Here is a 27,964-nt window from a genome sequence, read left to right as displayed (position 1 = left end):
TTTACTTTACTAGTTCTTTACGTTTTGAATTTCTTTTTTGCGTTGTCCACAGTGCTTTCTGCTGACACATCTGTCCGTTTCAGGAACTGTCCAGAGCAGCATAGGTTTGCTATGGGGATTTTCTCCTGCTCTGGACAGTTCCTGATACGGGCATCAGGTGTCAGCAGAGAGCACTGTGGATAACACAAAAAAGAAATTAAAAAAATAAAGATTTTCCTCTGTACAAAAAAGCTGCTAAAAAGTACTGAAAGGATTAAGAGATTTAATAGAGGTCATTTGCAAATCTGTTTAACTTTCTGGCACTAGTTCATTTAAAAAATAAAGTTTTCCACCAGAGTACCCCTTTAAATTCTCACAGTAAGATGTATATACCTTATGGGAATAAAAGGGTCAGAAATAAAAGAAAACCAATATGGATCAATAAAAACGTTAAGGGGGCAATAAATGACAAAAAATAAAGCATTTAAACTATTAAAACAGGACAACAGTGACGAAGCATTAAAAAGCTATAGAGAAAAATGTAAAATATGTAAAAAACTGATAAAAGCCACAAAATAGAGACAAAAAGACTCATTACCAAAGAGTGTAAAACTAACCCCAAAATGTTCTTTAACTATATAAATAGCAAAAGGGTTAAAAATGAAAGTGTAGGCCCTTTAAAAAATGATGAGGAAGAAATTATAATGATCAGGAAAAAGCTAATATATTAAACTATTTCTTCTCCACAGTATTCACCAAGGAAAATGAAATGCCAGGTGAAATACAGCGAGATAAGGTAAACTCCCCAGTACAGGTCACCTGTCTAACCCAGGAAGAAGTACAGTGCCGCCTACATAAAAATCAAAATTGACAAATCGCCAGGTCCAGATGGCATTCACCCCCATGTTCTAAAGGAGTTAAGTAATGTAATCGACAGACCCCTATTTTTGATATTCAGGGACTCTATAGTAACAGGGACTGTTCCCCAGGACTCTCACATGGCAAATGTTGTGCCAATATTTTAACCCCTTAAGGACCAAGGACGTACCGGTACGTCCTTGGTCCTGCTCTCCTGATATAACGCGGGGTTACACAGTAACCCCGCGTCATATCACGGCGGGCCTGGCGTCATAGTGAAGCCGGGACCCGCCTCTAATAGCGCACAGCGCCGATCGCAGCGCCGTGCGCTATTAACCCTTTAGACGCGCGCTCAGAGCTGAGCCGCGCGGCTAAAAGTGAAAGTGAAAGTTGCTGGCTAGCTCAGTCGGGCTGTTCGGGATAGCCGCGGCTAATCGCGGCATCCCGAACAGCTTACAGGACAGCGGGAGGGCCCCTACCTGCCTCCTCGCTGTCCGATCGCCGAATGACTGCTCAGTGCCTGAGATCCAGGCATGAGCAGTCATGCGGCAGAATCGTTGATCACTGGTTTCTTATGAGAAACCAGTGATCAATGATGAAGATCAGTGTGTGCAGTGTTATAGGTCCCTATGGGACCTATAACACTGCAAAAAAAAAAAGGGAAAAAAAGTGAATAAAGATCATTTAACTCCTCCCCTATTAAAAGTTTGAATCACCCCCCTTTTCCAATAAAAAAATAAAACAGTGTAAATAAAAAAAATAAAAAAAACATAATTTTCCTGCATGTAGTTATGATTTTTTCCAGAAGTCCGACAAAATCAAACCTATATAAGTAGGATATCATTTTAATCATATGGACCTACAGAATAAAGATAAGGTGTAATTTTTACCGAAAAATGTACTACGTAGAAACGTAAGCCCCCAAAACTTACAAAACTGTGTTTGTTTTTCAATTTTGTCGCACAATGATTTTTTTTCACCGTAGATTTTTGGGCAAAATGACTGACGTCATTACAAAGTAGAATTGGTGGCGCAAAAAATAAGCCATCATATGGATTTTTAGGTGCAAAATTGAAAGAGTTATGATTTTTTAAAGGCAAGGAGCAAAAAAACGAAAATGCAAAAACGGAAAACCCCCCGGTCCTTAAGGGGTTAAAAAGGGTCAAAAGGTGAACCCGGGAATTATAGGCCTGTTAGTTTAACCTCCGTTGTATGTAAATTGTTTGAGGGTTTTCTAAGGGATGCTATTTTGGAGTACATTGATAAAAATAAATGTATGACTCCATATCAGCATGGCTTTATGAGGGATCGATCCTGTCAAACTAACCTGATCAGCTTTTATGAGGAGGTGAGCTCCAGACTGGACCAGGGGCAATCGCTGGATGTCGTATATCTGGATTTTTCCAAAGCATTTGAAATGTGCCACATAAAAGGTTGGTGCATAAAATGAGAATGCGTGGACTGGGGGAAAATGTATGCAAGTGGGTAAGTAACTGGCTCAGGGATAGGAAACAGAGGGTGGTTATTAATGGTACTCATTCTGATTGGGTGACTGTTATTAGTCGGGTACCACATGGGTCAGTCTTGGGTCCTGTTCTATTTAATATATTTATTAATGACCTTGTAGATGGGTTGAATAGTAAAGTAGCAATCTTTGCAGATGACACTAAACTCTGTAAAACAGTAAACACTATAGATGACAGGTTTGGGCTGAGAAGTGGCAGATGAGGTTCAACACTGATAAATGTAAGGTAATGCACATGGGGAAGAAAAATCCGGGCTTTGATTATGTATTAAATGGGATAACACTTGGGATGACTGACGTGGAAAAAGACTTAGGAGTCTTAGTTAACAGTAAATTTAGCTGTAGTGACCAGTGTCGGGCAGCTGCTGCCAAGGCTAATAAAATCATGGGGTGCTACAATAGGCACATAGATGCCCACGACAAGGAAATAATTCTACCGCTGTACAAATCACTAGTCAGACCACACATAGAATACTGAGTACAGTACTGGGCACCAGTGTACAAGAAAGATATACCGTATATACTCGAGTATAAGCCGACCCGAGTATAAGCCGAGGCCCCTAATTTTAAGCCAAAATCACAGGAAAAGTTATTGACTCGAGTATAAGCCTAGGGTGGGAAATACATCATCCCCCCTGTCATCATCCAGACCCCCGTCATTAACATCCTCATCATCATCACCGCCTGTCATCATCCAGACCCTCATCATCATCACCTGTCATCATCCCCTTGTCATCATCCCACACCCCCCCCTTCATCATCCCCTTGTCATCATCCCCACCCCCCTTCATCATCCCCTTGTAATCATCCCACACACCCCCCCTTCATCATCCCCTTGTCATCATCCCCACCCCCCTTCATCATCCTCTTGTCATCATCCCACACCCCCCTTCATCATCCTCTTATCATCCGCCCTCAGTGGTGTTCAACCTGTGGACCTCCAGAGGTTTCAAAACTACAACTCCCAGCAAGCCCGGGCAGCCATCGGCTGTCTGGGCTTGCTGGGAGTTGTAGTTTTGAAACCTCCGGAGGTCCACAGGTTGAAGACCACTGCGGCCTTCGACATCATCCAGCCCCCTCTCACCCCCCTTTAGTTCTGTACAGTACTCGCCTCCGCTCAGCGCTGGTCCGGTGCTGCAGGACTGTCCGGTGAGGAGGTCGTCCGGTGGGATAGTGGTTCCGGGCTGCTATCTTCACCGGGGGGCGCCTCTTCTCCGCGCTTCGGGCCCAGAATAGAGGCGTTGCCTTGACGATGACGCAGAAGTACGTTGGTAATGAACGTACCTCTGCGTCGTTGTCAAGGCAACGTGACTATTCTGGGGCCGGGCCCGAAGCGCTTAGAAGAGGCCTCCCCGGTGAAGATAGCAGCCCGGAACCACAATCCCACCGGACGACCTCCTCACCGGACAGTCCTGCAGCACCGGACCAGCGCCGAGCGGAGGCGAGTACTGTACAGAACTAAAAGGGGTGAGAGGGGGCTGGATGATGTCGAAGGCCGCAGTGGTATTCAACCTGCGGACCTCCGGAGGTTTCAAAACTACAACTCTCAGCAAGCCCGGACAGCCGATGGCTGCCCGGGCTTGCTGGGAGTTGTAGTTTTGAAACCTCTGGAGGTCCGCAGGTTGAAGACCACTGCGGGTGGAGAGTTCACTCGAGTATAAGCCGAGGGGGGTGTTTTCAGCACGAAAAATCGTGCTGAAAAACTCGGCTTATACTCGAGTATATACATTAGTGGAGCTAGAGAGGGTTCAAAGATGGGCAACCAGGGTCATACAGGGAATGAGAGGACTACAGTACCCAGAAAGATTATCAGAATTAGGGTTATTTAGTTTAGAAGAAAGAAGGCTTAGGGCAGGCCATGATCTATTTGTGTATCTATAACAAGGGGGCATCCTCTAGTTTTAGAGGAAAGAAGGTTTCTACACCAGCACAGATGGGGGTTCTTTACTGTAAGAGCAGTGAGACAGTGGAATTCTCTGCCAGAGGAGATGATCATGGTGAACTCTGTAAAATAATTTAAAAGGGGTCCGGATGCATTTATGGAGAATAACAACATTACAGGTTATGGATTCTAGATCTATAGGGACAGAAGATTGATCCAGGGATTTATTCTGACTGCCATATTTGGAGTCGGGAAGGAATTTTTACCTAGAGTATGATGGACTTTTGCCTTCCACTGGATTAACCCAGTAGGGACTCATTAGGGATATAGGTTGAACTTGATGGACTTTGGTCTTTTTTCAACCTTGTGAACTATGTTACTAATGGCGAACATCAGCATGATCGCTTATGTCCGCTATTAGCGGCGGTGGCCGTTTATAATAGTGTGTTTAGTATATCTTATCTATTTTATAGTATTTTTCTAACCAATAAAAGTTAAGTTTTAAACGTCCCAGTAGCAAATCATTTAGGTATATATACATTGCAGGTGCTGTAAGCACTGTCCTGACTGGCCCATACTATTATATATATATATATATATATATATATATATATATATATTACACTGGCTCATACTACATATATTATACACACATATACATTATATATATATATATATATATATATATATATATACATACACACATACATATACACACACACACACAGCACAGTAGTTGGGTATACAGCACAGTGAAAATATCTTCTTACAGCCAGCCAGGCCCCTAATGCTTACTGGCAGGCATGAGCAGCCTGCAGGGACTACTTCATACCTGAAAAAAGCAGGCAGCCACCGAGCAACTTGGGGAACTGACACTTGATGCGGCGGGACGCAGTTGGCGGGAGGGGAGAGAGGCAAAGCTGGAGAGGCTGTCGGACAGCGAATATCTCTTCTTCGTGAATTTTGGTGAGCAGCTGGGGGCGGGACATTTATGCACGCGGCGATACTACATATGTTTAAATTTATTTTAATTCACATGGTTTGTTTTTTTTAAATGGGAAAAGGGGGGTGATTCAAACTTTTATTATTATTTTATTATGCCTCAGGTTAAATGACATTCATTTTTTCACACTTGTATAGTCCCCACAGGGGACTATACCATGCAATACCTTGATTGCGTACAATGATCAATGCATTGATCAGTGTTATCGGCGTTTGATTGCCTGGATCTCAGGCATGGAGCAATCAAACGACGATCGAACGTTGAGGAGGAAGGTAGGGACCCTCCTCATGTTTGCACAGCTGATCGGGAAAGCATTGTTTTACTGAGCTGCCGGGAAGCATTTTTTTTTTTAGATTTTAGACGAGTCGATCAGCTTTGATCGGCGCATCTATGGGGTTAATACCAGACATCATTGCGATTGCTGATGTCCGGTATTAGCCAAGGGTCCCGACCGTTGATAGCCGCCGGGACTGACCCGATATATCACGGGTGTGGGCCTTAAGAGGTTAATGTTTATCGCTCTGTTATTTCTTTTAACTACACCCCAATTGGATCCATACCAGTTGTTAAACATCCTTTAATTTGTAAATACATGAAGGGAATTAGGTTTAAAAGACCCCATTTGCCCAAATATCTTTTCACTTGGGATGTCAATATTCTCTTAGATCTGCTTATCTCTTGGGGAAATAACCTACTGCTAGAATTTAAATTATCATTCAAACTCACAGTATTATTGTGTCTAATCTGTTTTAAAAGAGTATCTGATGTCAAGGCACTAGATATTTCACATAGACATTTTTTCCTCATGGAGTTCAATTTACCATATGTAGATGTACAAAAACGAATTTGCATACAATTTTCTATCCCGTGTTCCCTCACCATGTTAATCTGTGTATTTTGCTGTTTAAAGACATATGAGCAGAAAACTAAATCTTAGAAGTCCATCCTCCTCCCAATTACTTCTCTTATTGTAAACCCTATTTGCCTGTATCTTCTCCCACTTTAGCTAGAAGGGTCATTAGCTGGTACTTATACCTCCATTTTGGGTCTCACTCAACCAAAGTGTTTCAACCAGAAGGATCTCTTTCAGACATCCTTAACCCCTTAAGGACTCAGCCCTTTTTCACTTTAAGGATTCAGCCCCTTTTTTGCAATTTCTTTTCTTGGTGAAAAATCCCAAAATTTTATGGAAATTTTGCATTTGTCTAGCTTTGAAACTCTCTTGTAAGGAAAATGGATATTCCAAATAAATGTTACATTGATTCACAAATACAATAGGTCTACTTTATGTTGGCATCAGAAAGTTGAAATGTTTTGATTTTTTGATGACATTAGAGGGCTTCAAAGTATAGCAGCAATTTTTCAAAATTTTTACGAAAATTTCAAAATCTCAATTTTTCAGGGACCAGTTAAGTTTGAAGTGGATTTGAGGGGCCTTTCTGTGAGAAATACCCCATAAATCCCCCCATTATAAAAACTACACCCCTCAAAGTATTCAAAATGACATTCAGAAAGTTTGTTAACCCTTTAGGTATTCCACAAGAATAGCAGCAAAGTGGAGGAGAAAAATCAAAATCTACATTTTTTACACTAACATGTTCTTGTAGCCCCATTTTTTTCATTTTTAAAAGTGGTAAATGGAGAAAAAGCCCCCCAAAATGTGTAGCCCAATTTCTCTCGAGTATGGAAATACCTTATATGTTGACACAAAGTGCTCTGCAAGCTCACAACAAAGCTCAAGAGGGAAAGAGAAACTGGGATTTTTTAAAACAAATTTTGCTGTCATGGTTTTTGGGGCCATGTTGCATTTAGGAAGCCCCCATGGTGCCAGAACAGCAAAATAACCCCTACATGGCATACTATTTTGGAAACTACACCCCTCAAGGAACGTAACAAGCGGTATAGTGAGCCTTAACACCTCACAGGTGTTTGACGACTTTGCGTTGAAGTTGGACATGAAAATTGAAAATTTGATTCTTAAAGGGTACCTCTCATCAAATAAACTTTTGATATATTTTAGATTAATGAATGTTGAATAACTTTCCAATAGCATGTTAATGAAAAATATGCTTCTTCTATTGTATTTTTCCCGATCAGTCCTGTCAGCAAGCATTTCTGACTCATGCTGGAGTCCTAAACACTCAGAGCTGCCAGCCTGCTTTGTTCACAGCCAAACAGGCTGTGAACAAAGCAGGCTGCTAGCTCTGAATGTTCTCCTTTGTGAACAAAGCAGACTGCCAGCTCGTAGTGTTTAGGACTCCAGCATGAGTCTGAAATGCTTGCTGCCAGGACTGGTAGGGAGACCCCTAGTGGTCATTTCTTCAAAGTGGAAAATTAAATAGAAAGAAGTATATTTTTTAATAACATGCAATTGTAAAGTTATTCTGCATACATTAATCTATAATATATCAAAAGTTTTTTTGATGAGAGGTACACTTTAACACAAAAATAATGGTGTTACCCCAAATTTTTATTTTTCACAAGGGGTAATAGGCGAGAAATAGACCACAAAATTTGAAGACCAATTTCTCCCAATTAAGAAAAAGCCACATATGTGGACGTTAAGTGTCTGCTGGCGCACTACAATGCTCAGAAGAGAAGGAACATAATTTGGCTTTTTGAAAGAGAATTTTGCTGAAATGGTTTTTGGGGGGCATGTTGCATTTAGAAAGTTCTCATGGTGCCAGAACTGCAAAAAAAAAAAATATACACATGGCATACTATTTTGGAAACTGACCCCCGCAAGGAAGGGAACAAGGGGTAAAGTGAGACTGAACATCCCACAGGTGTTTGACAACTTTGCATTGAAGTTGGACGTGAAAATGGAAAATTTGATTTTTAACACTACAATTATGGTGTTACCCCAAATTTTTCTTTTTCACAAGTGGTAATAAGAGAAAATGGACCCCAAATTTTGTAGCCCAATTTCTCCCGATTAAGAAAACACCCCATATGTGGACATTAACCCCCTTAACGCATATGGACGTTTATGAACATTTATGAACATAAGCGTCTCCTGAGGTATGACACGCGCTCAGCATGTGAGCAACCAGGACCCGTGGCTAATGCAGGACATCGCCGATCGGGCAGATGTCTGGCATTAACTCTTTAGACGCAGCGATTAACCTCTTAAGGACCCATGACGTATGCATACGTCATGAGTCCCGGTCCTGCGATATAACGCGGGGTCACACGGTGACCCCGCATCATATCGCGGCGGGCCCGGCGTCATAGTGAAGCCGGGACCCGCCTCTAATAGCGCGCGGCACTGATCGCTGTGCAGCGCGCTATTAACCCTTTAGCCGCGCGCTCAAAGCTGAGCCGCGCGGCTAAAAACGAAAGTAAAAGTGCCCGGCTAGCTCAGGGAGCTGTTCGGGATCGCCGCAGTATAATCGCGGTATCCCGAACAGCTGTAGCACAGGAGGAGGTCTTCTTACCTTCTCCTGTGCTGTCCGATCGCCGAATGAATGCTTCAAGCCTGAGATCCAGGCTTGAGCATTCAATCGCCGAAAACCCTGATTGATCCATTCCTATGGAGATGGATCAATCAGAGTAAAAGATCAGTTAATGCAATGTTATAGCCCCCTATAGGAGCTATAATATTGCATTAAAAAAGTGTAAAAAAATCATTAACCCTTTCAATTATCCCTTCCCCTAATAAAAGTTTGAATCACCCGGCATTTCCAAAAATAAAAAAAACATTATGTAAATAATAATAAAAATAAACATATGTGGTATCGCCGCGTGCGGAAATGTCCGAATTATAAAAATATACCGCTTTTTAAACCGCTCGTTCAATGGCGTACGCGCAAAAAAATTCCAAAGTCCAAAATAGCGCATTTTTGATCACTTTTTATACCACAAAAAAGTGAATAAAAAGTGATCAAAAAGTCTGATCAGAACAAAAATCGTACCGCTAAAAACTTCAGATGACTGCGCAAAAAATGAGTCCTCAAAGTGCCCTGAACACAGAAAAATAAAAAAGTTATAGGGGTCAAAAGATTACCATTTTAAACGTATAAATTTTCCTGCATGTATTCATGATTTTTTTCGGAAGTGATACAAATTCAAACCTATACAAGTAGGGTATCATTTTAACTGTATGGACCTACAGAATAAAGATAAGGTATCATTATTGACCAAAAATGTACTGCGTAAAAACAGAAGCCCCCAAAACTTACAAAATAGTGTTTTTTCATCAATTTTGTCGCACATTGATTTTTTTTCCCGTTTCACTGTAGATTTTTGGGTAAAATGACTAATGTCATTACAAAGTAGAATTAGTGACGCAAAAATTAAGCCATTATATATAATTTTAGGTGAAAATTTTTAAGAGTTATGATTTTTTAAAGTTAAGGAGGAAAAATTGAAAATGAAAAAACGGAAAAAGCCCGGGTCCTTAAGGGGTTAAAGTTGATCGCGCGTCTAAAAAGAAAGTAAAAGCTTCCTGGCAGCTCAGTCGGGCTGATCGTGACCATTGCGGTAAAATCGCGATGTCCCAATTAGCTAGGATGCAGCAGAAGGGTGCCTTACCTGCCTCCTGCGTGTCCGAACGGTGATTGATTGCTCCAAGCCTGAGATCCAGGCTTGAGCAATCAACCGCCGATAACACTGATCCCTGCAATTTAATGCAATAGCAGTGATCAGTGTATTGAATAAATGTACTGCATGTTATAGTCCTCACGGGACACAAGCCGACAGTGGGAGGATTTTTCCTGCACTCACAGCTGTCAATCAAGGAAGTGTGTCCATGACATAGGTGATGATGCATGGACAGAGCAGGACTAGTATGTGTCCAAGCAAGCAGGGGGGGGGGGGGCAGTAGGCTGACTGGCTTTTTCAGTATGAAATACTGAAAAGTTTCTAATGAAAGCAATTACAAAACCTATAGGTTTTACATGCTTTACAACATACTATCCAAAGAGACACACCGAGAACAATATTATAAACTGTGTCCATTCTTTATTAGAAAGTGAATAATAAAAACAATATAAAAAGGGAACAGGAGCAGACAGACTGCTGAGGTGTCTGGTTACATGGGCACAATGGTAGTAAAGTGCAAGAATCACATATATAAGGGCTCAGCATAGATATCCACAAAGTGTATATATACAGAAGATAATAATGGCTGTACAAAAATATACTAGCACTGGACAATTAGAAATATAACAATATACATGAAAGAAAATTGCACACTAGCCCAGATTAAACAGAGGATCGTATAAGGAAACAGAGGTTCAGTTTATAGAGTGCTCAGTGAATCATAAGAGGCAAATGGGAATAGGTGGCTGAAGCCCCGTACCAACGAATAGTCAGCCTACCAGTCCCATATAAAGGGCCTCACAAACAATCAGTATACAAAAAAAATGCTCACAATAAGGGTCCAGCAGGAAGACCCAATCTCCCAGTCATTAACTGAATAAATGTGAACTCCTGGTGTGCAACCAAAAAAGTGGGGAGTGAACAGATAAAACCTAACTTTTACTATAATTATATATATAAAAAAAGAAAATATACTGCAATTAAGCAGGAACCAGACTTAAACAAAAAATTCAGGACACAGATGAGTCCATGGATATAGTGTATTCCATCTGATGTCCTGAGTATTTAAAAATATATTAAATAATGCCACCTATATAGTGCGGCCTACAATGACCTCAAAGTACATACTGTCTCAGAATGTAAGATTTCTCGATGATCTCTCACATTCCAAGGTTTTTCAGTGATATATCTCAATTACAAGGTTTCTCGACGGGTTTCTGCCAAAATATGTCGGCTTCCTCAGGGGAAACCGTTGCAAGGTAACTATCAGAGAACTCAATGACGCATTAACAATGTAGATCAAATGTAATATAAATATCCCTATAAAGCAGATATGACTCCGATGCTTATAATGTCAAGCATCCTGATACATTTAGACCATGTTGCTATGGGATTAAACCGCAGGGTATCCGTTGCCTAGAAAAAAGAGAAAAAGGGCATAGTATAGAATAGGGAGCATCACTGCATTACATCAGTTCCCCCATGTCCTTTACTCACATACAAGGTTTTCCTATTTAGATAGACCTGCAATAAAGCACAAGAGGAAAATATTTTCTTCACTCTGTGTCCTGTGAAGGGAATCAATAAGCTTTGTATGCTTATTCTATTGATTACTCACAGTTTAGTAGTCCGGCCCTCAGTCCGGCCCTCAGTCAATGCGGTGATGTGCAAACCTGCATATAGCAGGGAGCCGTGAACACAGCTTCTCTGCACATCCCGCCTGTCAGCGGCGTCTGATGTTATATCCGGTCGCCCGGACACACGTGTCAGAAGGCCGAGCCCCGTCAGACGCCTCTAACAGGCGCAGCTACGATACTCTATGCGCATGCGTACTGATAACGGCGATCCCGATCAGAGACTAAGTGTCAAGGCTGGCTTAGTTCAATACAGTCCCGTCAGTGAGGCTTATCCATCTCAGTATAATGGATCCAAATCTTATTTAAAGAAAGGGCAGACAGTATATCTCAGAGATATTACTATAGGAACTGGTAGGCTAAAGTTTGAGTTTTACTCTTTCCAAAAAGAAATCATTTTCTTTATTGTATATTTATTAGTGGCACATGTAGACTCACATCAATAATTTTGGTATATTCAAGAAATTAATACTCAGGATAAATCGCTATTCATAGAGTAACCCATCAAGACTATTTATTTCCCTATAAATGTGGAGACCACCGAGATGGCGCAGACACCTCGTGCCCATTAATGATTGGGCACTTTTGCCACTAATCTAAGGGGTATCCCGCCGTATCAGCGGCCACCACATAAAACCACATTGTATTCAATACAGGTTGGGGGGGGGGGAGAAAAAAAGAGGGAATATTCTCATAAATTGTCACGGTCTCTTTGGACTGGGAGGCCCTAGGGGGAGGGAGATTAATATGGGCCTACTGGGACATACAATCCCCTATTCTAACTTATTGGCCCTATTCCTAGGCAGGATGGTCAGCCCTAAAAAAGGGCGGTCCCGCTCACCAACCTCCTCAGATGCCTAAATTGCCCCAGCTCATGATGGTGGCACTACTTTGGAGGGCCATCTAAGACCTTCACTATCTACCTACTAGTCACCGTAACTAGAGACAGTGTATATGAAGCAGGCAAAATTTAATTGTTCATTTAGCCCTGCTGGATCAACTGTATCAAGATGATAGATCCACCGACTTTCCTTCTGAAGGAGAAGTCGGTCAATATCCCCTCCTCTTACTGATGGTGTCACTCTTTCAAGTCCAATGAATTTAAGATTTCTGTAATTTTCTGAGTGTAAGGTGTTGATGTGTCTTGCTATAGGGGTGTCACGATGGGGTCTAATATCCTCTAAGTGCTCTAAAACTCGCTTCTTGAACTCTCTAATCGTTTTACCAATATACCTCAGGCCACATTCACATGTGACCATGTATATGACATATCTAGAATTACAGTTGATGAATTGTCTAATATTTGTTTTGATGTTATCGCGTGTCATGAAATAGTTTATTTTAGAAATTTTTGGACACGCTTTGCAACGGCCACAGGGGTATGTACCTAGGGGTTTCGAAGCTCTATCTAGCCACGTTTCCTGTGATCTCGTATCGGGTGCTAGATGGCTGTGTGTTAATATATCACCTAGGTTCCGCCCCCTTCTATATGTGACCTGTGGTGTATCCGATACTTCTCCAGAGAGGTCTCTGTCCAGATTTCTCTGATTTGGGGTGCATATTCATAGAATGTCCCTATTATTCTAGTCTGATGTTGTCCTTCCTCATGTTGTTTAGGTAACAAGAGTGTCTCTCTGGGAGTATCGAATGCGGTTTTAAATATGGATGCAAGTACGTGTTCTGGATAACCCCTATCTCCAAAGCGTGTTCTTAATTTATTTGCTTCCCTCATGAAATTCTCTTGTTTTGAGCAGTTCCTCCTGAGGCGGAGATACTGCCCCCTCGGGAACCCCCTTTTTAGGGGGCCCGGGTGGCAGCTCTCCCACCTCAGGAGACTATTGGTGGCAGTGGGTTTTCTATGAATGTTAGTACTAATACTGCCATCTGCTTCATTCTGTATTAGAATGTCCATAATTAAAGTAGAGCCCAATGTTATTATGATTGAGAGAGTCCACAAATGCCACAAATTGTTCATCCGAGCCATACCAAAGAATGAATATGTCATCAATGAATCTGGCCCAGAAGAGGGCCAGTTCACTGAAATGTTCCCGTTCATCATTAAAAACATTGGTGGCCGGAGGGTGGGGGGATGGGTTTTCTGTTCTTTATTTGGGTATATGTTTGGATTGTTTATGTAACTATGATGGTTCTGCGATTGCTATGGTACACAATTTTTTGTTGTGGTTATATATTTCCGCTGACCGTGGTATTTTGTGGAGTTCGCTCTCCTCACAATGTTTGTAAAATGTGAAATCCAAATAAAAATTATGTTTAAAAAAAAAAAAAAAAACATTGGTGGCCTCCCACCAGCCCAGGAGCAAATTAGCATATGTGGGGGCGCACGGGCTCCCCATTGCTGTGCCCCTGAGCTGGTGGAAGATCTTGCCCTCAAATAAGAAATAATTACGTGTAAGGATATATTCCAGTAATTGTAATATCAATTTATTGTGTGCTTCAAGATGAACTCCCCTGAATGACAGATAACATGCTATCGCCTTTAGTCCCACCTCGTGGGGGATCGATGAATACAGTGCCTCAACGTCAATACTGGTTAACAGCGTGTTATCCTTAACAGCGAGACCTTCCAGTTTTTTTAAAAGATCCATCGTATCACGTGTGTACGATGGTAGGGCTACCACAAACTCACGTAGCACCTTATCGATCTATATCCCTACATTTTGACTGAGGCTTCCTATCCCAGATACAATTGGGTGGCCCTTGAGAGGGGTTGCCCCCTTGTGTATCTTCAGTAAAGCATAAAAGGTAGCTATAACCGGTGATCGGGGGACAAGGAAGTCACATTCTGTCTCACTGAGAAGTTTGTCATTTTTAGCTTGTGTAACGATCCCAACCAATGCATACAAAAAACTATTGGTGGAATCATTCTGAAGTATCTCATAGGTATGAAGAAGTTTATGGCACATGGTTACATATTGGGATCTGTCTAGGAGTACTATGTTCCCCCCCCCCCCCCCCCCCCCCTTGTCGGCAGATTTAATGACAATATCCTGATTGTCTTGAAGTTGTTTCAGAGCTTGTCTCTCTGATCTAGACAGATTTTGTCTGAGTGCCGACAAGGGGGAGGAAGATAGACTCCTAATGTCACGGAGAACCAGCTCCAAAAAAACATCCAAACAGGAAGCTTCAGAGACCGGTGGAAAGGTTTTAGATGTAGGTGTAAGTGAAGTAAAGGGGCCTTCACTTCTGGCGTTTTCGTTATCATCCAGAAGAGATATTAAATCCCTAATGGCAGGACGTTCATTGATGCCAATACCCAATTCCATGCATTCCCTCCTGTCTTTCTGCTTAAAAAACTTCTTCCACTTCAGTTTCCTAATAAATAAGTGGAGATCTTTGGTCCAGTTAAATGCATCGAATTGGGTAGTTGGGACAAAGGAAAGACCCCGACTGAGGATCCACATCTGAATATCAGAAATTGGACAATGGGAAAAATTAACCACTCTCAATGAATTTTCATCATCACATTTCATTTGTGGCATACCTCCCTTGTCTGTGTGGGGTATGGGTCCCTGTTACCTAAAAAAGGAGAGGAAGAGGCAGGCTGTGAGAAGGAGGATGCACCGTTCCATTCTTGATTATTAAAATGGTTTCTATTCGGGTCGCCCCTGTTACGGCCCCCTCTATTTCTTCTACCACGATAGTTTCCTCTCCCTCTATCTCCCCTTCCAGTAGTTCTGTCACTATCCCCTGCATCAGTGTCCGATGAAGATATCTCAGTATCTGTCTCACGTACAGCAGGGGTTTTATCAATAACACTATAAGCTCTATTTTCTCTAAACTCCTGTTGGTCTCTGATGAAATGAAAATGCTTCCTTTCTTTAAGTTACATAGTTGATATTGGAATCTTTCAAAGATACCCTGAGTCTGGGTTTCCTTAGTTACAAAATCTGGATCGTATTTGAACTTGAGAACTATTTATTTTTGCTCTTTTAATTTCACTTCTGCCACAGCTAGATTTGCCCTTTCCTCCTCTAGGAGTATGTGCAGGAATTTAAGGGAGGAGTTTGTGGCTTCCTGCTCCCACTTTTTCAATAATGCCAGAGTCCGCAGTCTAGCTGCTGGGAGTATTGGAATTCTCAAACCTCTCGGTACTATATTGTGTTTTATATAATTTTCAAACCCCTGCACCTCCCAAAAGGAAATGGCGTATTGTTTGTAGCAGGTGACAAGATCTTTAAGGGCAACTTTTAATGACGGAGTAAAATTTTGCTGAGAAAATGCCCTCTCAGAGAACACCTCCTTAGCCTCAGTTCAGCAAGATATGGGGTGCCTATGACAAGACTGGGCATCACTTAAAATATTAACAACTTGTATACAAAAAACTGCTCACAATAAGGGTCCAGCAGGAACACCCAATCATTAAAGGCGTACTCAGGGGAAAAACTTTTTTTTAAATCAACTGGTGCCAGAAAGTTAAACAGATTTGTAAATTACTTCTATTAAAAAATCTTAATCCTTCCTGTACTTATTAGCTGCTGAATACTACAGCAGTAATTCCTTTCTTTTTGAAACACAGAGCTGTCTGCTGACATCTCTGTCCATTTTAGGAACTGTCCAGAACAGCATATGTTTGCTATGGGGATTTCCTTTTACTCTGGACAGTTCCTAAAATGGACAGAGATGTCAGCAGAGAGCAATGTGCTCATGATGTCAGCAGACAGTTCTGTGTTTAAAATGGAAAAGAATTTCCTCTGTAGTATTCAGCAGCTAATAAGTACAGGAAGGATTAAGATTTTTTTAATAGAAGTAATTTACAAATCTGTTTAACTTTCTGACACCAGTTGATTTAAAAAAAAAAAAAAAAAAAAAAAAAACTTTAAACTGAATAAATGTGAACTCCTGGTGTGCAACCAAAAAAGCGGGGAGTGAATAGATAAAAGTTAACTTTAACTAAAATTATATAAAAAAGAAAATATCCTGATGGGACTGTATTGAACTAAGCCAGTCTTGACACTTAGTCTCTGACCAGGATCGCCGATATCAGTATGCATGCGCCTGTTAGAGGCTTCTGACGGGGCGCGGCCTTCTGACGCATGTGTCCGGGCGACCGGATATAACGTCAGACGCCGCTGACAGGCAGGATGTGCAGAGAAGCCGGGATCGCGGCTCCCTGCTATATGCAAGTTTGCACATCACCGCATTGACTGAGGGCCAGACTACTAAACTGTGAGTAATCAATAGAATAAGCATACAAAGCTTATTGATTCCCTTCACAGGACACAGAGTGAAGAAAATATTTTCCTCTTGTGCTTTATTGCAGGTCTATCTTAACAGGAAAACCTTGTATGTGAGTAAAGGACATGGGGGAACTGATGTAATGCAGTGATGCTCCCTATTCTATACTATGCCCTTTTTCTCTTTTTTCTAGGTAACGGATACCCTGCGGTTTAATCCCATAGCAACATGATCTAAATGTATCAAGATGCTTGACATTATAAACATCTGACCCATATCTGCTTTATAGGGATACATTTGATCTACATTGTTAATGCGTCATTGAGTTCTCTGATAGTTACCTTGCAAAGGTTTCCCCTGAGGAAGCCGACATTTTGGCAGAAACGTGTCGAGAAACCTTGTAATTGAGATATATCACTGAAAAACCTTGGAATGAGATATATCATCGAGAAATCTTACATTCTGAGACAGTATGTACTTTGAGGTCATTGTAGGCTGCACTATATAGGTGGCATTATTTAATATATTTTAAATACTCAGGACATCAGATGGGATACACTATATCCATGGACTCATCTGTGTCCTGAATTTGTTGTTTAAGTCTGGTCCCTGCTTAATTGCAGTATATTTTCTTTTTTTTATATATATAATTATAGTAAAAGTTACGTTTTATCTATTAATTTCCCACTTTTTTGGTTGCACACCAGGAGTTCACATTTATTCACATACAATCAGGTCAGCAGCATAAACAAAGTGAACCATGCGGACGTCTTACCCCGATCAGGACACAAAGTGAACCATGCGGACGTCTTACCCCAATCCCCCTGATGGTGTCCTGATCGGGGTAAGACGTCCGCATGGTTCACTTTGTTTATGCTGCTGACTTGATTGTATGTGAGACCCTTTATATGGGACTGGTAGGCTGACTATTCATTGGTACGGAGCTTCAGCCACCTATTCCCATTTGCCTCTTATGATTCACTGAGCACTTTATAAACTGAACCTCTGTTTCCTTATGCGGGCCTCTGTTTAATCTGGGCTAGTGTGCAATTTTCTTACGTGTATATTGTTATATTTCTAATTGTCCAGCCATTATTATCTTCTGTATATATACACTTTGTGGGTATGTATGCCGAGCACTTATATATGTGTTATATTGTTGCAATTTACTACCTTTGTGCCCATGTAACCGGACACCTCAGCAGTCTGTCTGTTCCGGTTTCCTTTTTATATACTTTTTATTATTCACTTTCTAATAAAGAATGGACACTGTTTATAATATTGTTCTCGGTGTGTCTCGGTGGATAGTTCCTGGATAAATTAATCACACCTGAGATGCAGTTTGAATTGTATTCTACCTGGTTTGCCCCCCCCCCATCCCTTTTGGTTAGTATGCTTTACAACATATCAAAAGTTTTTGTATCTGACAGTGCCCATTTAAGAGGTTAAGTGCTCTGCTGGCGCACTACAGGTCTCAGAACATAAGGAGCGCCATTGGACTTTTGGAGAAATTTTGATGAAATTGAAGTCGGTGCCATGCGCATTTACAAACCTCCTATAGAGCCAGAACAGCATAAACTCCCCACATGTGACCCCATTTCGGAAACTACACCCCTCACAGAATTTAATAAGGGGTGCAGTGAGTATTTACACCCCACTGGCGTTTGACAGATCTTTGGAACAGTGGGATGTGCAAATGAAAAATTACATTTTCCATTTTCACGGACGACTGTTCAAATAATCTGTCAGACACCAGTGGGATGTAAATGCTCACTGCACCCCTTGTTACATTACGAGAGGGGTGTAAATTCTAAAATGAGGTCACATGTCCACTGTTCTGGCACCATGGGGGCTTTGTAAACACACATGGCCTTCAATTCCAGACATCCAGGTATTTCCGTACTCAGAAGAAATTGTGTTACAATTTTTTTTACTTTTACTTGAAAATGAAAAGTATGGGTTAAAAATTTTATTTTTTTACAATAACATGCTGGTGTAGACCCAACTTTACCGTTTCATAAGGGGTAAAAGCCCCCCAAAATTTGTGGCACTAAACTGTTGCCTGGAAATATGACAGGGCTCCGAAGTGAGAGCGCGCCATGTGCATTTGAGGCCCAAATTAGCGATTTGCATAGGGACTGACCCGGATGCAAGAATTACACGTGCCTCAGATACCAAAATTACCCTACGACAGTGTTTCCCAAACAGGGTGCCTCCAGCTGTTGCAAAACTCCCAGCATGCCTGGACAGTCCATGGCTTTTGCAACAGCTGGAGGCTCCGTTTTAGAAACCGTGGCGTACCAGACATTTCTCATTTTTATTATGGGGGGGGGGGGGGGGAGGTAACTGTGTAGGGGTATATGTAGTGTTTTACCCTTTATTTTGAGTAGGTGTAGTGCAGTGTTTTAAGGGTACAATCACACGGGCGGGGTTCACAGCGAGTTTCCCCCTGGGAGTTTGAGCTGCAGCGGAAAATTTGCTGCATCTCAAACTTGCAGCAAGAAACTCACTGTAAACCCGACAGTGTGAATGTACCCTGTACATTCACATGGTGGGGCGGGCAAACTTCCAGCTATTGCAAAACTACAACTCCCAGCATGCCCTTTGGCTGTCCGTGCATGCTGGGGGATGCAGTTATGCAACAGCTGGGGGCACACTGGTTGCAAAACCCTGAGTTAGGTAACAAACTCTGTGTTACGCAACCAGTGTACCTTCAGCTGTTGCAAAAGCTACAACTCCCAGCATTCACGCACAGCTGTAGGGCATGCTGGGACTTGTAGCTATCCAACAGCTGGAGGCATACTACTACAACTTCCAGCATGCCCTTTGGCTGTCCATGCATGCTGGAGGTTGTAGTTATGCAACAGCTGGAGGCACACTGGTTGCAAAACACTGAGTTTGTTACTTAACTCAGTGGTTCCCAACTAGTGTGCCTCCAGCTGTTGCAAAACTACAACTCCCAGCATGCATGGTCTATCAGTGCATGCTGGGAGTTATAGTTTTGCAACAGCTGGAGGCACACAGGTTGGGAAACACTGAGCTAGGAAACAGACAATGTTTCCCAACCAGTGTGCCTCCAGTTGTTGCAAAACTACAACTCCCAGCATGCCCAGACAGCTAAAGGCAGCCCAGGCATGCTGGGAGTTGTAGTGCAGTGAAGGGACCACAATTCCCAGCATGCCCAGACAGCTGAAAGCTGCCCAGGCATGCTGGGAGTTGTAGTTAAGCTTCGATTAGACAGCGAAGGGACCACAACTCCCAGCATGCCCACACAGCTGAAGGCTGCCCAGGCATGCTGGGAGTTGTAATTTAGCTGATGGGACCACAACTCCCAGCATGCCCAGACAGCTGAAGGCTGCCCGGGTATGCTGAGAGTTGTAGTGCAGTGAAGGGACCACAATTCCCAGCATGCCCAGACAGCTGAAAGTTGCCCGGGCATGCTGGGAGTTGTAGTTAAGCTTCGATTAGACAGCGAAGGGCCCACAACTCCCAGCATGCCCACACAGCTGAAGGCTGCCCAGGCATGCTGGGAGTTGTAATTTAGCTGCTGGGACCACAACTCCCAGCATGCCCAGACAGCTGAAGGCTGCCCGGGTATGCTGAGAGTTGTAGTGCAGTGAAAGGACCACAAATCCCAGCATGCCCAGACAGCTGAAAGCTGCCCGGGCATGCTGGGAGTTGTAGTGCAGTGAAGTCACCACAACTCCCAACATGCCCAGACAGCTAAAGGCTGCCCAGGCATGCTGGAAGTTGTAGTTTTACACAGGTATAAAGTAGTTAGAGTAGTGTTAGCGCGATTTTAGCGTAGTTAGCGTAGCGTTACCACAATTTTAGCGTAGCTTTAGTTTAGTGTTAGCGCGGTTTCACAGTTTTTAGCGTAGCATAGTGTTAGCGCAGTTGTAGCATATTTAGCATAGCGTAGTGTTAGCGCAGTTGTAGCGTAGCTTAGTGTTAGCGCAGTTGTAGTGTATTTAGCATAGCGTAGTGTTAGCGCAGTTTTAGTGTATTTAACGTAGTGATAGCGCAGTTTTAGTGTATTTAGCGTAGTGTTAGCGCAGTTTTTGTGTATTTAGCGTAGTGTAAATGCAGTTTTAGCGTATTTAGCGTAGTGTAAACGCAGTTTAAGCGTATTTAGCGGAGCTTAGTTTTAATGCAGTTTTAATGTATTTAGTGTAGTGTAGCATTAGCACAGTTTTATTGTATTTAGCCTAGCGTATTGTTAGCATAGTCTTAGAGTAGTGAGCGTAGTGTAGTGTTAGTCCAGTTCTAGCATAGTTGGCCACGGGTGTAGTGTAGCTAATTTAGTTTTACAGGCAGATGAAGTGTAGCTTAGAGAGTTCAGCGTGGGGTGTAGCTTACCTTAGTCATAAAGTGAAGGGGCTACAACTCCCAGCATGCCCAGACAGCCAAAGGCTGTCCAGGCAGGATGGAAGTTGTAGTTTTGCAAAAGTAGCAGAGGCAGTTGCGCTCTGCTACATTAATGTAGTATACAGCCACCTGTATAGATGGCTGGATACGGTGATCACAAGGGCACTTACCCACCTCCGTTCCTGCTCAGTCACTGGACTATTAGCAATGCAGGAAGATGACGGAGCTCGAACGGGGGTGATAAGTTAGGCTCTCCAGGTACTAACCCATTTTTTTTTGTGTTTGTCTTCTCGTTTCAGATACGTGAATGTGGAGGACTACATCGGAATCGGTGGACTACAACAATGACCTGCATTTTTTTTCTTTTCTTTTAATAAAATGGTTAACGAGGGCTGTGGGGGAGTGTTTTTCCTAATAAAAATGTTTTAACTTGTGTGTGCTTTTTTTCTTTGTTATTACTTTACAGGCTTAGTAGTGGAAGCCGTCTTGTAAACGGAGTCCATTACTAAGTCTTAGCGTTAGCCCCCCAAAAACAGCTAGCGCTAACCCCGAATTATTACCCCGGTACCCAACGCCACAGGAGTACAGGGAAGAGCCGATACAAACAGGCTCAGAGCGCCAAATATGGCGCTCTTGGGCCTAGGCGGTAACAGGCTGGTGTTATTTAGACTGGGGAGGGCAAGTAACAATGGTCCCCGCCCACCCTGGTAACATCAGGCTGTTGCTGTTTGGTTGGTATTTGGCTTAAAATGAAAAGACGGGGAACCACACACATTTTGTTTTTTGTTAAAAAAAAAAACGTGTGGTTCCCAGTCTTTTAATTTTCAGCCAAATACCAACCAAACAGCAACAGCCTGACGTTACCGGGGTGGGCGGGGACCATTGTTACTGGCCCTCCCCAGCCTAAATAACGCCAGCCTGTTACCGCCTAGGCTCAAGACCGCCATATTTGGCGCTCTGGGCCTGTTGGTATCGGCTCTTCCCTGTACCTCTGTGGCGTTGGGTACCGGGGTAATAATTCAGGGTTAGCACTAGCTGTTTTTGGGGCTAAAGCTAAGCCCCGACTTAGTAATGGACTCCGTCTACAAGACGGCTTCCACTACTAAGCCTGTAAAGTAATGACAAAGAAAAAAAGCACACACAAGTTAAAACATTTTTATTAGGAAAAACACTCCCCCCACAGCCCTCATTAACCAGAAAAGAAAAAAATGCAGGTCATCGTTGTAGTCCACCGATTCCGATGTAGTCCTCCACATTCCCGTATCTGAAACGAGAAGACAAACAAAAAAAATGGATTAGTACCTGGAGAGCCTAACTTACCACCCCCGTTCGAGCTCCGTCATCTTCCTGCATTGCTAATAGTCCAGTTACGGAGCAGGAACGGAGGTGGGTAAGTGGCCTTGTGATCACCATATCCAGCCATCTATACAGGTGGCTGTATACTACATTAATGTAGCAGAGCGCAACTGCAAAACTACAACTTCCATCCTGCCCGGACAGCCTTTGGCTGTCTGGGCATGCTGGGAGTTGTAGCCCCTTCACTTTATGACTAAGCTAAGCTACACCCCACGCTAAACTCTCTAAACTACACTTCATCTGCCTGTAAAACTAAGTTAGCTACACTACACTCGTGTACAACTACGCTAACTATGCTAGAACTGGACTAACACTACACTACGCTAACTACTTTAAGACTACTCTGCGCTCACTACTCTAAGACTACGCTAACAATACGCTACGCTAAATATGCTAAAACTGTGCTAATGCTACACTACACTAAATACATTAAAACTGCGTTACAACTAAGCTCTGCTAAATACGCTAAAACTGCGCTAACACTATGTTAAATACACTAAAACTGCGCTAACACTACGTTAAATACACTAAAACTGCGCTATCACTATGTTAAATACACTAAAACTGCACTAACACTACGCTATGCTAAATACGCTACAACTGCGCTAACACTATGCTACGCTAAATACACTAAAACTGCGCTAACACTAAGCTACGTTAAATACACTAAAACTGCGCTAACACTAAGCTACGCTACAACTGCGCTAACCCTACGCTAAATACGCTACAACTGCGCTAACACTATGCTAAAAACTGTAAAACCGCGCTAACACTAAACTAAAGCTACGCTAAAATTGAGCTAACGCTAAGCTAACTATGCTAAAATCGCGCTAACACTACGCTATCTACTTTATACCTGTGTAAAACTACAACTCCCAGCATGCCTGGGCAGCCTTTAGCTGTCTGGGCATGCTGGGAGTTGTGGTCCCTTCACTGCACTACAACTCTCAGCATACCCGGGCAGCCTTCAGCTGTCTGGGCATGCTGCGGGTTGTGGTCCCATCAGCTAAATTACAACTCCCAGCATGCCTGGGCAGCCTTCAGCTGTGTGGGCATGCTGGGAGTTGTGGTCCCTTCGCTGTCTAATCTAAGCTAAATTACAACTCCCAGCATGCCTGGGCTGCCTTTAGCTGTCTGGGCATGCTGGGAGTTGTAGTCCCTTCACTGTCTAATCTAAGCTAAACTACAACTCCCAGCATGCCCGGGCAGCTTTCAGCTGTCTGGGCATACTGGGAGTTGTGGTCCCTTCACTGCACTACAACTCTCAGCATACCCGGGCAGCCTTCAGCTGTCTGGGCATGCTGGGAGTTGTGGTCCCATCAGCTAAATTACAACTCCCAGTATGCCTGGGCAGCCTTCAGCTGTGTGGGCATGCTGAGAGTTGTGGTCCCTTCGCTGTCTAATCTAAGCTAAACTACAACTCCCAGCATGCCTGGGCAGCCTTTAGCTGTCTGGGCATGCTGGGTGTTGTAGTCCTAAACTACAACTCCCAGCATGCCTGGGCAGCCTTTAGCTGTCTGGGCATGCTGGGAGTTGTAGTCCCTTCGCTGTCTAATCTAAGCTAAACTACAACTCCCAGCATGCCCTGGCAGCCTTTAGCTGTATGGGCATGCTGGGAGTTGTTGTCCTAAACTACAACTCCCATGCTGGGAGTTGTGGTGCCTAACCCCCTTTCACTGCTAGCGGGCACCGGGGTCCCGTTAGCGGTGAATAGTGATCGCGCTGGCGGGTGACACTGACTGTCAGCTTGTGCGAGGGGCACATAAGCTGACAGGCGCAGCGGGGAGGACACAGTAAATGGATTGACTTCTGTGGCTCCATTCCGCTCTCGGAATCGGGCCACAGACGCCATAAGAGCTCCGTGCAGCTTCGGGCTATCACAGGGAGAGATCCTCTCCCTGTGATAGCCCAAGTGAGACTGCCGTGAGCTGCGATGCCTGATGATTAAATATGTGGTTTCTAGCTACGCCCCTGGTTAAGACCCAGGGTGTCATGACGTAACGTTACGTCATGGGTCCTGTAGGGGTTAAAAAATATATATAGGTACCATAGGAAAAAGACAATAGATTAAGGCTAGGTTCAGACTACGGAATTTCAGCCTGCAATTCCGCTTTGAAATTGCAGGCAGAAATTCCGCTTTCTAAAATGTATAGTGTAGTGAATGGGTTTCCGTTCACAAATTCACACTTCAGAATTTGTGAAGCAGAATTTGTGAATGGAAAATCTGCTTGGAAATTTCCACCTGAAGAATGGCGTTGCTCTTTCTTCAGGCGGAAATACTCGCGGAACACATTGCAGTCTATTAGAGACTGCAGTCTCCGAACGTTCCTAGAGCCGACTGATTCAGTCTGCGCTGGCTGCACTCTGAATCTCCAGGCAGAAATTTTCTGCCTGGAGATTCCGTAGTCTGAACCTAGCCTAAAGTATGGGGTCCTGTGCTGTGTACAAAATAGCTACCATTCCTCATTTTAATACTACAGACTCGCATGTAGGCTGTATTGTTTACAGAGGAGAACACTGGTGTAGTCACAGCTCAAAGTTTCTATTATTGCTCAGGAGTGTCACCTCACCTCTTTGCTAACAGGCAATTCTTGAGAAGTATTAATTGTAGGTAGCGAAAACAGACTAGAAGGTTCATACCCTGTAAAAACGAAGACAAAAAATAACAAGAAAAAAACAAAAAACAAAGATTAGCGAAAGGTTCTCACCCCAGACCACATTAGATGAATAAAAAAAAATAAAAAAAAACATTGCATTTGTAAACTTATGCTAATTATTTTACTACTCCTATAATAATAGAGCAAAACACACCCCTATAAAAATACTGTCAGCGACACAGTTTTAGATTTGAATGGTTTTCATGGCTACAAAATGTATCTGACATTTGGAATTTGCATGATCTTTAGTGGTGCCAGGTCTGTGATGTTTCATGACTTTTTAGTCTCAATTAGTGCTAACTGATAGAGATGAGCAAACTTACAGTAAATTTGATTCGTCACGAACTTCTCGGCTCGGCAGTTGAGGACTTATCCTGTATGAATTAGTTCAGCTTTCAGGTGCTCCGGTGGGCTGGAAAAGGTGGATACAGTCCTAGGAAAGAGTCTCCTAGGACTGTATCCACCTTTTCCAGCCCAATTTATGCAGGATAAGTCATCAACTGCCGAGCCGAGAAGTTTGTGACGAATCGAATTTACTGTAAGTGTGCTCATCTCTACTAACTGACAAACATTAACTTGATGTGTGAAAATAATAAGCTGTTAAGCAATAATAAGGATCCAGGGGGGAACTTATCAACCTGTACATTTAAGATCAGATGTGAAACAGAACTCTTCACAAACGCTCTTTACACCTTCTCACATATTTTGCACTGATGCAATATCCATAAAATGTGACTTTTTAAAAGAGACATTTTTGTGCAAATTGACTAAAGTTATGGGCATGCTTAGAAGCTAACATATCTGCAAACTATCTGAGGTTATCACTGTACACATTAGACAATCTGTACAGATTCAAATATAATATATTGTGCACCCTTTTGCGAAATTTGTTGCATGTACACAAGCCGTTAACATATTGTGGGAAGAAAAAACTAAATAGTATGAATGATAAATTCCCCCTTACTGGCTACTAATGTAAGGATTTCATATAGCATTTTAAAAGAAAATACATTTTAAAAGCATTTTTTATTTATTTATGAAATTTTTGTTATAATAAATGAATGTATATGTACATATTTGTGTGTTGCAAAGTGCACTGCATTTTTATTTATGGTTAATAAATGTTTATACAGGGGGCTGCCATGTCTAAAACATCTCTGTACTGCACCACTGCAGGATATAGAGTTGCTTTATGGCAGAGACGGTGCATTGCCGTGGAATGAGATTTGCCATAGAATGAGATGGTCCGCCTCCATCACATCCTATTGGCTCTCTCTTATCACGTGACATATTTAAACGTCACGCATCGATGCGCACAGCAGTGTCAGTTTGGCTATCACAGGGAGAGGATCTTCTCACCCTGTGATAGCTGAAGCTGTACGGAGCTCTCATGGCCTCTGTGGCCCGACAGAAGTTCACACATGTACGCAGCTCATACGGCTGCCTCATATACATTTACTGTTGATCCACAGCGCTATCGGGATCCCTATGCCCGATGGCGCTGTCATCAGAATCCCCACGCCCGCAGCTCTACACCCCGTCCCCCGCAGCTCTACTCCCCGTCCCCCGCATCTCTACTCCCCGTCCCCCGCATCTCTACTCCCCGTCCCCCGCAGCTCTACTCCCCGTCCCCTGTGAACGCTCAGGGAGCGATCCACAGCGCTATGGGGATTCCTACGCCCGATGGCGCTGTCATCAGTGTGCGTCCCCGCGAGCGCCCCATGCCCGCAGCTGTACTCCCCGTCCCCCGCTGCTCTACTCCCCATCCCGTTAACGCTCAGGGAGCGGGGAACAGAAAGTAGAGCATCGGGCGCAGGTAAAGTAGTACTGCGCATGCGCAGCACTACGCGAATAACTTAACCTGCGCCCGATGCTCTACTTTCTGTTCCCCGCTCCCTGAGCGTTAACGGGACGGGGAGTAGAGCTGCGGGGGACGGGGAGTAGAGCTGCGGGCATGGGGCGCTCGCGGGGACGCACACTGATGACAGCGCCATCGGGCATAGGGATCCCGATAGCGCTGTGGATCAACAGTAAATGTATATGAGGCAGCCGTATGAGCTGCGTACATGTGTGAACTTCTGTCGGGCCACAGAGGCCATGAGAGCTCCGTACAGCTTCAGCTATCACAGGGTGAGGAGACCCTCTCCCTGTGATAGCCAAACTGACACTGCTGTGCGCATCGATGCGTGACGTTTAAATATGTCACGTGCCAAGAGAGAGCCAATAGGATGTGATGGAGGCGGACCATCTCATTCTATGGCAAATCTCATTCCACGGCAATGCACCGGCATAGGGAATAACAGACTAAAAACCTCTGCCTCAGTTACATGCAGATACCTAACTGAGACTACAACTCCCCGTGTGGACTTTGTTTATGCTGCCTGTGCCCCTCTTCAGCTTTGAGCCCTGAGGAGGGGGACACAGGCAGTGAGTGCACACTGGGAGTTGTAGTTTAAAATTGTCTAATACAAAGTTACCTCAAAAACCTACAGTTCCTGTGGTACATAAAGCCCTGAGCCTTATGTAACATGCCCCATGGGGACTAAACCAGCTTAAAAAAAGTATTAAAAAAAACAAAAACCCTAATAAAAGCCCTTTAATCCTTAAAGGAGTACTGTAGTGCAAAATAACTTATCCCTTCCGAAGGACCCCATACCGATCTTCTGTAACGGGCCCTGGCAGTCTGCATGAAGGTAGAGTTCCGTCCCCGCATGACGCAGCGGCTGACATGCCCCCTCCATGTATCTCTATGGGATACATGGTGGGTGTGTCAGCCAACAAATCATGCTTGGGACGGACACACCCCCTTCCTGCCGACTGCCGGGGCCCCGTACGGCAGATTACAGGGGGTCCCAGCGGTCGGACTCCCCCCCCACCCCCGATCTATAACTTATCCCCTATCCTTCAGTTATTTTTCCTTTAACCCTTTAATGCGCAGCAAATTAAAATTTTGGGTTTAGTTTT

The 27,964-nt window shown here is 43.3% G+C and overlaps 1 protein-coding gene and 1 long non-coding RNA gene across 3 annotated transcripts in view; one reads left to right on the top strand and one right to left on the bottom strand.

Moving 5' to 3' along the window:
• LOC130356323 (bridge-like lipid transfer protein family member 3A) overlaps positions 1-27,964 on the bottom strand; it is a 101,506-nt gene that overhangs the window by 21,108 nt on the left and 52,434 nt on the right. The window contains exon 13 of one of the 2 annotated variants that reach the window (XM_056557659.1): positions 24,914-24,984. The exons of the other annotated variant lie outside the window; for it this stretch is intronic. Within the exon in view, the coding sequence (XP_056413634.1) occupies positions 24,914-24,984 (71 nt within the window). The remainder of the gene's footprint in view (positions 1-24,913; positions 24,985-27,964) is intronic. 2 annotated transcript variants of the gene reach the window in all.
• Positions 1-27,964, top strand: part of LOC130356324 (uncharacterized) — a 64,805-nt gene that overhangs the window by 440 nt on the left and 36,401 nt on the right. The window contains exon 2 of the long non-coding RNA XR_008888849.1: positions 729-775. This is a non-coding gene — a long non-coding RNA (uncharacterized LOC130356324). The remainder of the gene's footprint in view (positions 1-728; positions 776-27,964) is intronic.

Source organism: Hyla sarda, chromosome 2 (assembly GCF_029499605.1).
Source record: "Hyla sarda isolate aHylSar1 chromosome 2, aHylSar1.hap1, whole genome shotgun sequence".
Lineage (NCBI taxonomy): Eukaryota > Metazoa > Chordata > Amphibia > Anura > Hylidae > Hyla > Hyla sarda.
Note: the sequence above shows the minus strand (reverse complement) of the source record. Positions and strands in the feature narration are given on the sequence as shown.